General features: G+C 42.6%; 1 protein-coding gene across 1 annotated transcript in view; it reads left to right on the top strand.

The window, feature by feature from the left end:
- FER1L5 (fer-1 like family member 5) overlaps positions 1–13,162 on the top strand; it is a 64,219-nt gene that overhangs the window by 25,792 nt on the left and 25,265 nt on the right. The window contains exons 15-21 of the mRNA XM_036750532.1: positions 987–1,030; positions 1,494–1,576; positions 1,681–1,775; positions 2,177–2,305; positions 4,047–4,224; positions 9,349–9,473; positions 10,786–10,886. Of these exons, the coding sequence (XP_036606427.1) occupies positions 987–1,030; positions 1,494–1,576; positions 1,681–1,775; positions 2,177–2,305; positions 4,047–4,224; positions 9,349–9,473; positions 10,786–10,886 (755 nt within the window). The remainder of the gene's footprint in view (positions 1–986; positions 1,031–1,493; positions 1,577–1,680; positions 1,776–2,176; positions 2,306–4,046; positions 4,225–9,348; positions 9,474–10,785; positions 10,887–13,162) is intronic.

Below are 13,162 nucleotides of genomic sequence, written 5' to 3'. Positions count from 1 at the left end.
AATTGAAATTTAGTCAACAATTTATTAAGCCTCTACTGTGTACAGACTGCTGTGCTAGCTACAAAGTTTAGCTAAGTCAGAGCCCCTTGGCCTCATTTAGCTCAATATCATGGAGAGGATGGGAAAAAGAAAACAAGGCAATGACTGCAACAGAGAAAGAATTCTTAGATAAGAAGAGAACCATGAAATTCCAGTAGAGAGTATCTCAGAGTGAAGACTGAGAAAAGGCCATTGGATTTGGTGATAAGGTTATTGGTGATCTTGGAAAGGGGTATTTCAAGGGTATGAAAGCCAGACTACATGGAGTTGAGCAAGGGTTTAGTGAAGAAGTAGAGATAACAATTAGATTATCCCTTCTAGAGGAAGAGATATAATATCTTAAGAAGCTAGCAAGTTTGGGAAAAGTTATTTTTAGAATGGAAAGACCTATGAATGTTTATAGGCAGAGGGGAAGTCAGTGGCACAATGTAAGCATGAGGAAATGAAACCAAGAGTACAAGAGGTAAGGAGGCACCCAAATTACAAATTGATGCTGATGCTTTGAACACCATAAGCAACATCAGTAGTTGAACCATTGGGTCTTTGTAAAGCCTAGCCTATGTCCTAGGACCACAAAATTACAGGACTGGAAGGGACCTCAGCAGTCATTTAATTGGACACATATCTGATAAAGAATTCTCTCTCTCACATACCCAACTGGCCCTCCAGCTTTTGAAGACCTCAGAAAGAAGAGGAACTCACTGCCTCCCAAGGCAGTCCATGGCACAAAACTTCATGAGGGCAAGGACCATGTTATCTAAACTGTATCTCCCTCAGTGCCTAGTACAGTACTCTGCACACAGTAGGTGCTTAATGTTTGAATCTAATTAATTTGAACTAAATGCATTGTCCTTAGTATTGGTTAATTCACCAAGGCACCCTAGGGAATTAGGAATCCCGGAAATCTGAGCACCTTACCTACCACTCTTCCAACCTTCCCGTTGCAGCTGCCCTGCATGACCAACCATATCAAGCTGAGGGTTCTTGACTGGTAAGTACCTGTAGTACAGCCAAAATGGCCTACTTGCTGTTCCCAGTACACAACATTCCATGTCTCACCTTGGCGCTTTTGCCCATATCTGAAATACTTTATACCTTCATCTCTGCCTCTTAGAGGTTTGTTTCCTTTGGGTCTCAGTTTACATGCCACCTCCCATGTGAGAGTGATCTTGATTCTTTCAGTTGGTAGTACTCCCCACACCCAGCCCCCAAAAAAGTGACCTTGGGTTTATTTTGTGTATTTTTTGAAATTTACTCATCTGTATATACGTTGCTTCTCACCCCAGTCCCCAATAGAATGTAAACTCCTCGAGGGCAGATTTTTGTCTTTTTATCCCTAGCACCTAGCACAGTGTCTGGTACCCAATAGTTACTGAAGTTCATTCAGGATGAAGTAATAGAGGTGGAGAGAGGAGAGTCTGTCAGAGCTCAGCTGAAGCTATGTTCATTTCCAGGGACAAAAAAGGACACAATGAGGTGATTGGGACAGCCAGTCTGAACATCACACATCTCTCTTCAGCGGGAGCTCTCACTAAAGGTAATCAGGGTAGACCCCTCTACTTTCCTAGCTTCCTGGGAGTCATTCTCTCCCCCACCTCCCATCCAATCCAATGGCTCCTCCTCTCCCTTTGTTCTCAGGAGCAGCCTCCGGTTTCCTGCCCTGCTTTGGCCCTAGCTACCTTATTCTTCATGGGGGAGAAAAAGCATTATCCCAGAGCTTCCCTGATGAAGAGCCTGTGAGTCCTTCATTTCGACTTCAGAGAACTAGGAGAGGGGAGTAACCATCATGCAGACCATCAGTAAAAAACACTGGGAGCTGCAGAAATGTCCCAGTATATCTCCATTGCCACCATCCCAGCATTAGAAGCTTGGTTATCTGCCAGAGCCCTATCCCCTCCTGTAATGGTAGATGGAGGGACAAATGAAGGCCTGGTCCTGTGACCAAGACCAGGTCCAGAATTCCCTTCTGGGGGTGGGGAATCAATTACACTGTGCATTTCTTAAATCAGCCCTGGGTAAGAAATAATTGGGACACTGAGTTCATACCAAGGGAGTTTTTGTTTCTTGTTCTGTTTTTCATAGTCTTCTACATTCTCTTCACACATCACTTCTCTCTCTTGCCCTCTTTCTGTCCTAGTTCTCCCATCTGGACTCAGTGGAGGAAGATTTAACTTATCGAGGTAGAGTCTTAATGGAATTAGTCTCTGGAATACAAGATACGAAAACAAACATTAATCTCCCTAGGACTACTTCGGCCTTCATAGAGGTAACTCTTGTCTCCTGCTTTGTACTGGCTGCTCTCCACAACTAAGATGTTCTTCTGCTTCAGACCTTTACCTCTTAGAATCCCTAGCCTCCCTTAAAATTCAGATAAAGCACCACCTTCTACAGGAGAAATTTCCAGATCTCCCCAGTTGCTAGTTCCTTGCCCCCCTCCTCCACCCCTGGGAAAAGCCTCTTGTAGAAGTTGGCCCTTGAGGTGAGCTTTGAATCATTCCCTTTTGATACTAGGGATTCTAAGAGCCAGAGATACAAAGGAGTGCATTTCAGTTATGGGAACAGCTGTATAAATGAAGGAGTGTTTTCACAATCCGGCTAGCAGCTTCTGTGGGGGTGTAAGATCCACCAAAAACCAGCACCCAGAAAGCTGCCAACACACTGCAAAAGCACAGGTTCTTTTGATCTGCTTTAGTAAGGAAAGCAATGTTAAGGGGTTGACAAGCTTACTTTAATTCAGCATACAAATATCATTCACTTAGTTCAGGGGAAAAACCACCACCCTGAACTTCAGAGCAAAATACAAACAAAGTACAAACATGGACAGACAGACCTTGTCTGATTCAAATCCCAATACATAGTTACCAGAGTACAACAAAGTCTCAGCATCGAGGTTACAAGCTGGAGGGCTCTTAGCTACAGCTGCCTGGAGTCTCCAAACGCCACCAAGAGTGAGAGCCCTAAACAAATTACAAACATCGACAGACAGACCAAATACAGATTCATAGTTACCAACATCTAGGTTCATCCCGGGAGCTCATAACGTGGGCTGGCCCAGAGTCACTCAGGTCACCACTGCTGTGGGAAAGAGCTCCAAAGATGAGAAAGCCAACCCCTGATTTTATATCTTTTTCAGGGTCAAGGGTGAGTCACACATGCGACTCACCCACATGACCCATGTAGTCTAAGAGCCTCTGATGTCCCAAACCTGTCACTCAAACTCATGTGTAAACTAGGCCCTCCCTTAGTTAGCCCCACCTTGGTTACCAATCCACACCCACATAGGTTTTACACCTAATAGGTGTTTGGGCCTGGGGCTTAGCACCTAGTAAGGCTCAATGAAATACACTGAATTACTCAAAGGAAAAAAAGCCAAACTCTTCAAGGGCACTTGGTTGAACTAAGTGCTAAGAGCCCATTTTGCTTACCAACACAAGGAGCCTGAAAGTCATCTCACAAAACAGCAAATATATACCTAGTTTGGTTAAGACCATAGAGTATATGAAGAGTATATGATGTATAATAAGTCTGATGAGGTAGATTTGGGCCTAGTAGAGTGTTTTAACTGCCCAGGAGATGAGTTTGTATTTGATTCTAAATCAAGAGTAAATCACAGGAGCTTTTTGAGCATGGGGCGGCAGCTGTGTGGAGGAATAAGGATTCAAGAAGGGAGAGACTGGAGACAAGGAGACCGGTTGGAATGCTATTTTGATCGTTTAGATGAGAGGTGAATATGAAATTGAATGAAAGACAAAAGAATCGGTGTTTAATCCATTTAGCAACAGGGAGCCATTGTAGGATTTTGAGGAAGGGAAAAACATGACAAAAATAGTGTTTTAGGCTGCCCTAAAGAGAGACCAGGATGTCTCACTTGGGAGACCAACCACACCCCAGTTACTCCATAGGCATCTCATCTTTGCCTCTCTGCTTTCCTTCCCCTTATAGCCCTGTCCATTCCCTTGTTTGTCTGATTTGGGGCATGTGTGGGGGGTATGTGTTTCATTAACCAGAGTGAACTGCACCGACAAAAGTATGGACTGTGTGTCATCTTCCTCTCCTCTACCATGATGCCTGCCTTTAAGGACCAGGTTCACTTCGAGGTCACCATGGGCCACTATGGTAACAAAATAGACCTGAATTACAGGCCTCTGGCCTCCACCAGCCAGTACAGCCAAGCAGTATTTGATGGTAAGTCACCAAGTCCCACTCCCTCCTGTTCCTTTGACTCCTTTCCTAAATGTTCCACTTGGCACCTTGGAAATGCTTCCAAAGTTCCTCCTATCTCCTCCTCCCTACTGTACCTCTTTTCATTCCCATTTGTTCCCATCTATTTCCTGTGCACCCCCTGCATCCATTCCTTCCACTCTGAGTTCTAAATGTGTCACCACCCTTCCCCTCCAACACTGGAGCTAAAAGACCCCGTGTGTCTCGTCCCTTTTGCACTCATGAATTCTCCAATATTTATTGTTACCTTTTAAAAATAAATGTAGTGCTATCTTGGCCATGCCTTCTCCAAGAATTATCAAGGAGACCAGAACACTGGAGATGAATATCTATTGGTCTTTGGGCAGATGTCTCCTAGCATCCTTCTTAGACCACTTCCCTCAGGAGTTTTGTCCTGACATCTTAGACTGTTGGAGGGGACTGTGACTCATGGACCAGCCTCTCTTCATCTTTGGACTTGTGAAAGCAAGGAAAGGGACTGATTAGTAATGACAGTGATAACAGAGATGAGAAAAGAGTTGTGAGAGACATTTTGGTGGTAGAATGTTCAGGACATGTTCCATTGGATACGAAAAATAAGGGAGAGGAAAAGGCCAAAGATAAAAATTAACTAACAATAAGTATTTACTAAGCACCTGCAAAGTTCCAGACAGGCAGTGCCTGGAGTCAGGAAGACTCATCTTCTGAGTTCAAATCTGGCCTCAGACACTTACTAGCTGTGTGATCCTGGGCAAGTCGCTTAACTTTGTTTGCCTCAGTTTCCTCATCTGTATAATGAGCTGGAGAAGGAAATGTCAAAACACTTCAGTATCTTTTGCCAAGAAAACCCCAATGGGGTCACAAAGAGCTGGACATGTCTGAAACAACAACAACGTGCCAGGCACTGTGCTAGGCCCTGGGGATACAAAAGCAAAAAACAAAAAAAAAAATTCTCTTCCCTTGAGGAGCTCACATTCTATGGAGTGGGCAAGGAACAATATGTACATAAGTATATATAGGATATACAAAATAAATAGAAGGAAAAAATAAAAGAAAAAGAAACTTTTAAAAGGACAGCAGTAGTAGGGGAGGGGATCAAGAAAAGTTTCATGAAGAAATAGTGTTTCAGCTGGGTCAGGGGCAGGGAACCTGCAGCCTCGAGGCCACAAATGGCCCTCTAGGTCCTCAAGTGTGGCCTTTTGACTGAATTCAAACTTCACAGAACAAATCCCCTTAATAAAAGGATTTGTTCTGTAAGACTTGGACTCAGTCAAAAGGCCACACCCAAGGACCTAGAAGGCCACATTTGGCCTGGAGACCACAGTTCCCCACCCTTGAGCTGGGTCTTGAAGGACACAAGGGATTTTAAGATGCAGAAGTGAGAGAGAGGGCATTCCAGGTGTATGGGACAGCCAGTGCAAATGCATGGAGGCAGGACATAACATGTCATGTGTGGGGAACAGTTAGGCAGGACTATAGAATGTAGGAAGGGGAGTAATGTATAATAAGACGGCAAAGGTAGGGCTTTAACTGCTAAATAGAGGAGTTTATATTTTCTCTTATTTTATATTTATATTTTATTATTATTATATATTTATATTTTATTTTATTATATATTATATTTCTATTTAATCTGAAAAGCAATAGAAAGTCACTGGAGTATAGTGAGTAGGAGAGTGACATGATCAGACCTTAGGAAAATTACTTTGATGGCTTTGATCTATTGGAATGGGAAGGGAAAGAATAACCTCTATATAGTACCTACTATGTGCTAGGCACTACGCTAAGCACTATATAAATATTATCATATTTGATCCTCCTAACAAGCCTGTGCTACTGTGCTACATCCCCATTTTATAGTTGAGGAAGCTGAGGCAAATAGAGATCAAACGGCTTGCCCAGGGCCACACAGCCAATAAGTACCTGAGGCTGGATTCGAACTCAGGTCTTCCTGACTATAGGCCCTAATACTCGATCCATTGTACCACCTAGCTGCTGCCTGAGGAAAGATTGGAGGCAGAAAGACAAAATCTGAGGTTATTGAAGTAGTCCAAGGGTGATGGCGTAGTGAAAGCCTAGTGAGCTAGGAATCGGGGATGCCACACGAGTAAAGAGGGTTGAATTCAAGAGATGAGGAGGTAGATATGTGCAGTGAGGGAGGGTGAAGAGTCAAGAATAATGCCAAGGTTGTAAACCTGGGAGATTGGAAGGATGGACACGTCCTCAATAAAGCTGACAGAAGCTTGGAAGAGGGGTGGGTTTCCTGGGGGAAAAGTGTTCGGTTTTGGACATGTTGAGTTTGAAATGCCTATGGAACATCCAGTTTGAAACGTCTAATAGACTGTTGGTGACACAGGACTGGAGCTCAGGAGAAATTAGGGCCTGGACATCTAGGTCTGGGAATAATCTGCACAAGTATGCTAATTAAACCCTGGGAAGCGAGTGAGGTTACCCGCTGGAGAGAGTAGTAAGGAAAGGGCAGAGCCTTGGGCCGCACCCACAGAATGGCGTGTGGACGATGGAGAAGGAGAAGGACTTGAACATGGATGAGTGGGTGGTCACACCATTAATGAAAATAGCAAAGTCACAAGGAGGAGCAGATCTGAGGGAAAAGATAAATGATTTTGGACGCGCTGAGCCTGAGGGGGCCGTGAGACTGTCCTCAGAGCAGAGGACATACAGGCTATAGGCTTATGGATATAGAGCTCTAAGGGATACTAGTGGTGGTCCAGTCCAGCCGCCCCATTTTACATATGACGAAGCTGGGGCCCAAAATGAGTTACTGACTTACCCAAAGTCACATGGGGAGTGAGAGAAGCAGAATTTGACACACACCCCCCGCCCCCGGCCCCTCTGCCATCCTCAGGCTCCAGAGTCAGTGTTCTTTCCACTGAACCATAATTTAGGACTAGAAGGTACTTTAGAGGTACTCCAACTCCCCCATTTTATAGATGAGGAAACTGAGGCCCAGGGAGATGAAATAATTTGCCCAAGCACATGGCTAATAATAATAATTAATAAGAGTTAGCATTTATATAGCATCTGTTATGTGTCAAGCACTTTACAAATATTATCTCATCTGATCTTCACAACAACCCTTGGAAGAAGGGGCTATCTAGATCCACATTTTACAATGGAGGGCACCGAGGGAAACGGGTCACACAAACAATATATTATGTGTCTGAGGCTAGATTTAAACTCAGGTCTTCCTGACGGTCACCAGGCTCAGCACTCGATCCACTGCACTATGCAGCTGCAAATCACAGGGTTAAGATTTGAACTCAATCCCTCTGACTCCAGTTCAGACCCCTTTCTATGCGAGAGAATTCTAGACTGGAGATGATGGATTTGGGAGTTTTATGTGTATGTGTGTATGTATGTATATAGCTGTGATATGGTTATATACAGTTATATAATTATATAGTTATAGTCATTATATGGTTATAGTTATATAGTTAGAGTGGTTATATTGTTATAGTTATATAGTTGGTTATAGTTATGAAGAGCTATAGAGTTAGAGTTGTTAGGTAGTTAACAGTTATAGTTGTAATATAGTTATATACAGTTATATAGTTATAGTCATTATATGGTTATACTTGTGTAGTTAGTTGTTATATTGTTATAGTCATATAGAGCTGTAGAGTTACAGTTGTTAGGTGGTTAATAGTTATAGTTGTAATATAGTTATAGAGTTATATACAGTTATATAATTATAGTTATAGTTGTTATATAGTTATAGTTATATATTTGTTATCTAGTTATGGACAGTTATGGTTACATGGTTATAGTTATATAGTTACATAATTATATAGTCATAGTTGTTCTATAGCCTTATGTATAGTTATATAGTTACATATTATTTATATTTATATAGAGCTTATAGCTGAAATCACAGGAATTGGCCTGAACCCATAGGCCTCAAAAATCAGCCAGACTAGAAAGGTCAAACGCCACTGGCCTCATTCTCTCTCTAGACTTTTACAATGCTTTAGTTTCTTGTCTTTAGTCACCCTTTCTGCCTTCTTCAGGTGAGCTTGAGATTTCTTTTTTTTTGCAGGGGGCAAGGCAGGGCAATTGGGGTTAAGTGGCTTGCCCAAGGTCGCACAGCCAGTAAGTGTGTCTGAGGCAGGTCGGATTTGAACTCAGGTACTCCTGACTCCAGGGCTGGTGCTCTACTCACTGCACCACCTAGCTGCCTGAGCTTGAGATTTCTGCCAGAGTTTGTATTATCCTATACAGATTCTAGCACACCGATGTTAATGCCTAGCTAGCATACCTCACCAGCTAAGTGGTTCCGGAGATGGACTGCTGAGCTTGGAGTCAGGAAGGCCAGAGTTCAAATCCAGCCTCAGACACTAGCTGTGTGACCCTGGTCAAGTCACTTAACCATTATTTGCCTCAGTTTCCTTATCTGTAAAATGGGATAATTATACCACCTACCTCGCAGAGTTACTATGAGATAATAATTGTAAAGCACTCAGCACAGTGCCTGGAGCATAGAGAGTACTGCATAACCGTCAGCTATTATTATTATTAACACTGAAAATGTATTGAAGTGGTCAACCATGACAGTGATCGATAATTTTCTTAGGGTATTCTCCCGTCCTCTACAGAGCTCAACCTGCCTACAATTTAAATGAATATTCCTTGAGTTGAATTTGTTGAATTTGAAGCTATTAGATAAGTCTTGGAGAGTTTCCTGATACTCAGTCTAACTAACCTGCTCCACGTTCACTTAGTTGGTATGTGTCAGAGGCAAGACTTGAACCCAAATCTTCCTGACACTAAGGCTGACTTGTTGTCTACTAGGCCAAATTGCCTCTCTCATTTATTATTATTATTATTAAATATAATTACATTTTATTTATGTTGTTATTATTACTATTAGTAACGTTATTAATAATTAGCATAATAATTACATAACACTTTAAGGCTTGCAAAATGCTATATATATATATACACATATATGTATATATATATATGTATGTATACACACATGCATATATATTGGGCTGCTTTAATTAGTAAATATCAAATAGTCCCCAAGTTCTGTGATGGATCAGTGAGGGGGAACATGCTGAATTCCATTTCTGTTTATCTGTTCTCCAGATACTTCCTACCACTACCTGCCCTGGCATAATTCCATGCCAGTAGTGACTCTGACCTCCACCTGGGAGGATGTCAGCTTCCGGATGAATTCCCTCAACATCCTCCATGTGACGCGGGACCGGCTGGTGAGTGCCTAGGCTGAGAACATGGTGTAGGATGGAGGCAGGGAAGCCCGTGAGAGAGATGATAGGTGAGTGCAACCAAAGGAAACCAATCACTGGCCTCTCTCCCCCTCAGAAGAATAACCTCCTCTTTGCAACTAAATGTCTTGGCAAGGAGCTTCCAAGCTCAGTTTGTTAGCTGACTCGCTGAGGAACAGAGTGATAATAATGACAATTTTTATACGACATTTTAAGGGCTGCGTATAGGTTTATATAGCACATTGACAAAGCAAAAACTAGAAAACCTTAAAAGGAAAGGTGGGAGGAACTGGAGAGACCAGGTAAGTCATCCTGCAGAAGTGGACACAAGCTTATTCTTGAGGGAAATAAATGATTATTATTATTATTCCAAGAGTTGGAGGTGCAGAGGTGAGTATTCCAGCCACGGGGAACAGTCAGGGCAAGAGCATGGGACATCAGATATGAGGAACAGCAAGGGCTATAGAATGCTTGGGGAAAGGGATAGATCTGGATAAGAAATGACAGTCCTGGGTTCAAATCCTGGCCTTGCCATTCATCAGCCCCACTGAGCCTCAGTTTTTTCACCTGTAACATGGAGATAAGAATGCCTGTGGTACCCATCTCACAGGTTAATGTGAGGGTCAAACGTGATGCTGTATACAAAGTGCTGTATAAACTTTAAAGTACTATATAAATGTTAGCTATTATCACTCCTAGATGCAATTCCTGCTGCCCAATTTAATTCAATGAGCATCTGTCCAGCACCTTGTTGTTGTTCAGTCATGTCCAACTCTACATGACTCCACGGACTTTGTCCATGGGCTTTCTTGGCAAAGATTACTGGGATGGTTTGCCATTTTCTTCTCCAGCGTGTGCCCATTTTACAGATGAGGAACTGAGGCAAACACAGTTAAGTGACTTGCAGCTAGTGTCTGAGGCTGGATTTGAATTCAGGTCTTCCTGACTCTGGCCCGGTGCTCTATCCACTGCACCACCTAGCAGCTCCCCCTACTATGTGTCAGACACTACACTAGGGGCTCTGAGACAAAGATAAAAAGAGGTAGTCTCTGACCTCAAAGAATGTATGTTCTACATTTGCCTATACTGAGAAAACAGTGTAGGGGAGAGGTCCTACCCCTGGGTTTGGGATATATGGTCTGTGAGGACCCTAGCCTGGAGTCTTGAGGTTCCTACTGGAATTCATAGGAATCTGAGGATTTCCTGACCCTGGCTGAGAATGTTTTGGACAAGCTAGCTCTATAGCTTGGCAAGGGCCTCGTACCAGCTTGACTCCGTTTCTCTCTCTCTGGGGCAGAAATCCAACCTGGAGGCCCTGAAGTCAATCCGGAACCCTAAGCACCCAGCATTGCGTAGACGGTGGAAGAAACTGCTGAAGGAGCTGGTGGAAGATTGCGAGTAGGGGAGAAATGTGGGGGAAGGGGACGGTGAAGGTGGGGGGTGGGGAATGAACTGGAAGTGTGGGGCTTTGGGGGAAGATCTAGAGGGTTGAGGTGGACCGGGCTATGAATAGGCTAGGAGCTAATGTAGTAGTGTGTTTGGGGACAAGAGGAACATATAAGAGACAGATTGAGTTGAGGTTAATCTGGAGGCCAGACTCCAAGCCAATCAATCAACAAGTATTTATTTATTTATTTATTTTAATAGTATTTTATTTTTCCCAATTGTATGTGAAGACAAATTTTAGCATTCATTTTTACTATATTTTGAGTTCCAGATTTTTCTCCCTCCCTCCCCTCCCCTCTTTCTTTTTTAAAAATTTTATTTATTTATTTGTGTTCGTTCATTCATTCATTTTTAGTTTTCAGCATTCATGTTTACAAAATTTTGACTTCCAAATTTCCCCCCTGCCTTTTCCCCATCCCCAAGATGGCATGCAATCTGATATAGGCTATACATGTACAATCATATTAAACATATTTCCACATTAGTTATGTTGTGAAAAAGAATCGAACAAAAGGGGAAAACCACAAGAAAGAAAAAACCAAAAAAAGAGAAAACAGTATGCTTCTATCTGCATTCAGATCCCGTAGTTCTTTCTCTGGATGTGGATAGCATTTTCCATCATGAGTCTTTTGGAATTTCAATAAATATTTATTAAACCCTTATTATATATTAAACCCTGGGGATACAAACAGTGCCTACTCCCATGAAACCTTCATTCTAATGGGAGAGACAACATCTTCATGAATAAGATACATACCTTAAAGCATCACCAGGAATGAGGTACAGACAGTGCAAAAGCATGGAGACAGGAGAGAACTGTTGTATCTGAGAAACAAAATGTCAGCCAGTATGGATGGATTGTAGAGTGTATGAAAGGGAGTAATATGAAAGAAGACTGGAAAGATAAGGGTGGGACTGGGTGTGATGACTTTTAAATACTAAACCAGAGTTTATATTTTACCCTAGAGGTCACAAGTAGCTGCTAGAGTTTATTGAGTAAGGGAGTGGCGCAGTCAGATCTGTCCGCCACAAAGATTCCTTTGGCAGTTGTGTGATATATGGATTGGGGGGGAAGAAATTTGAGGTATAGAGTACCTATCTGGATAGGAGATGATTATAATAGTCAAAGCAAGAGATAAAGGTGGTGACTTTGTGAAAAAGGGATGTAACCAAGAAACCTTGTAGTAAAAGCAACAACCGGCAACTGCCTGGTTGTATGGGATCAGTGAGAGTGAGGAATTAATGATGACACCAAGGCTGCGATCCTGGGTGACTGAGAATGGTAGTACCCTTGACAGTAACAGGGAAGTTCAGAACTGGGGTGGGTTTCAGGGAAAAGGTCACGTGTTCTATTTCGGACATGCGGAGTTTGAGATGTCTATGGATCATCCAGTTTGAAATGTCCAGTAGGAATTTGGTGATTTCGGACTAGAGCTCTGGAGAGAGACTAGGGCTAGATATATAGAACTGAGAATTAGCTACATAGAGAGGATAATTGAGCCTTGGAAGCTTGCCTCTGGGAGCAAATACAAAACACTCTAGCATTCAAAGCCCTTTATGACCTAACCCTCTCCTGCCTTTCCAGTCTTCTTACACTTTAATCTCCAACACACCTCTTTGATACAGTGACACAGTGGCCTCCTGACTGATTCCACAAACAAGCCACTCCATCTCTCAGCTCTAGGCATTTTCTCTGGCTGTCCCTCAAACTTGGAATGTTCTCCCTCAACTTCATTTACTGACCTCCCTGGCTTCCTTTAAGTCCCAATCAAAATCCCATTTTCTACAGGAAGGTTTTTCCCAACCCCCCTTAATTCTACTGGCTTCCTTCTGCCAATTATTTGCTATTTATCCTGTATAAAGCTTGATTTGTACATGTCTGTTTGCATGTTGTCTCCCTCATTAGACTGTAAACTCCTTGAAGGTCAGGGACTCTCTTTTGCCTCTTTTTGTATTCCCAGAGCTTAGCATAGTGCCTGGCACATAGTAGGCACTTAATAAATGTTTATTGATTGATCGATAAGATCGACAAATGAGAGAATATAGAGAAACAAGAGGGACCAAAACAGTCTTGGTGGACATACACAGTGTGACATCAATGAAGGAGTGTGTGTCCATGTGTCTGTGGGTCCATATCCATGTCCATGTCTGTGTGTATGCATGTGCATGTGCATATGTGTGTGTACATGTGTGTGATGGACTCAGCAAAGGAAACTGAGAAGAAAGAG

Source organism: Trichosurus vulpecula, chromosome 3, assembly GCF_011100635.1.
Source record: "Trichosurus vulpecula isolate mTriVul1 chromosome 3, mTriVul1.pri, whole genome shotgun sequence".
Taxonomy (NCBI): domain Eukaryota; kingdom Metazoa; phylum Chordata; class Mammalia; order Diprotodontia; family Phalangeridae; genus Trichosurus; species Trichosurus vulpecula.
The sequence above is the reverse complement of the archived record's forward strand: the minus strand, read 5'-3'. Positions and strand labels throughout refer to the sequence as shown.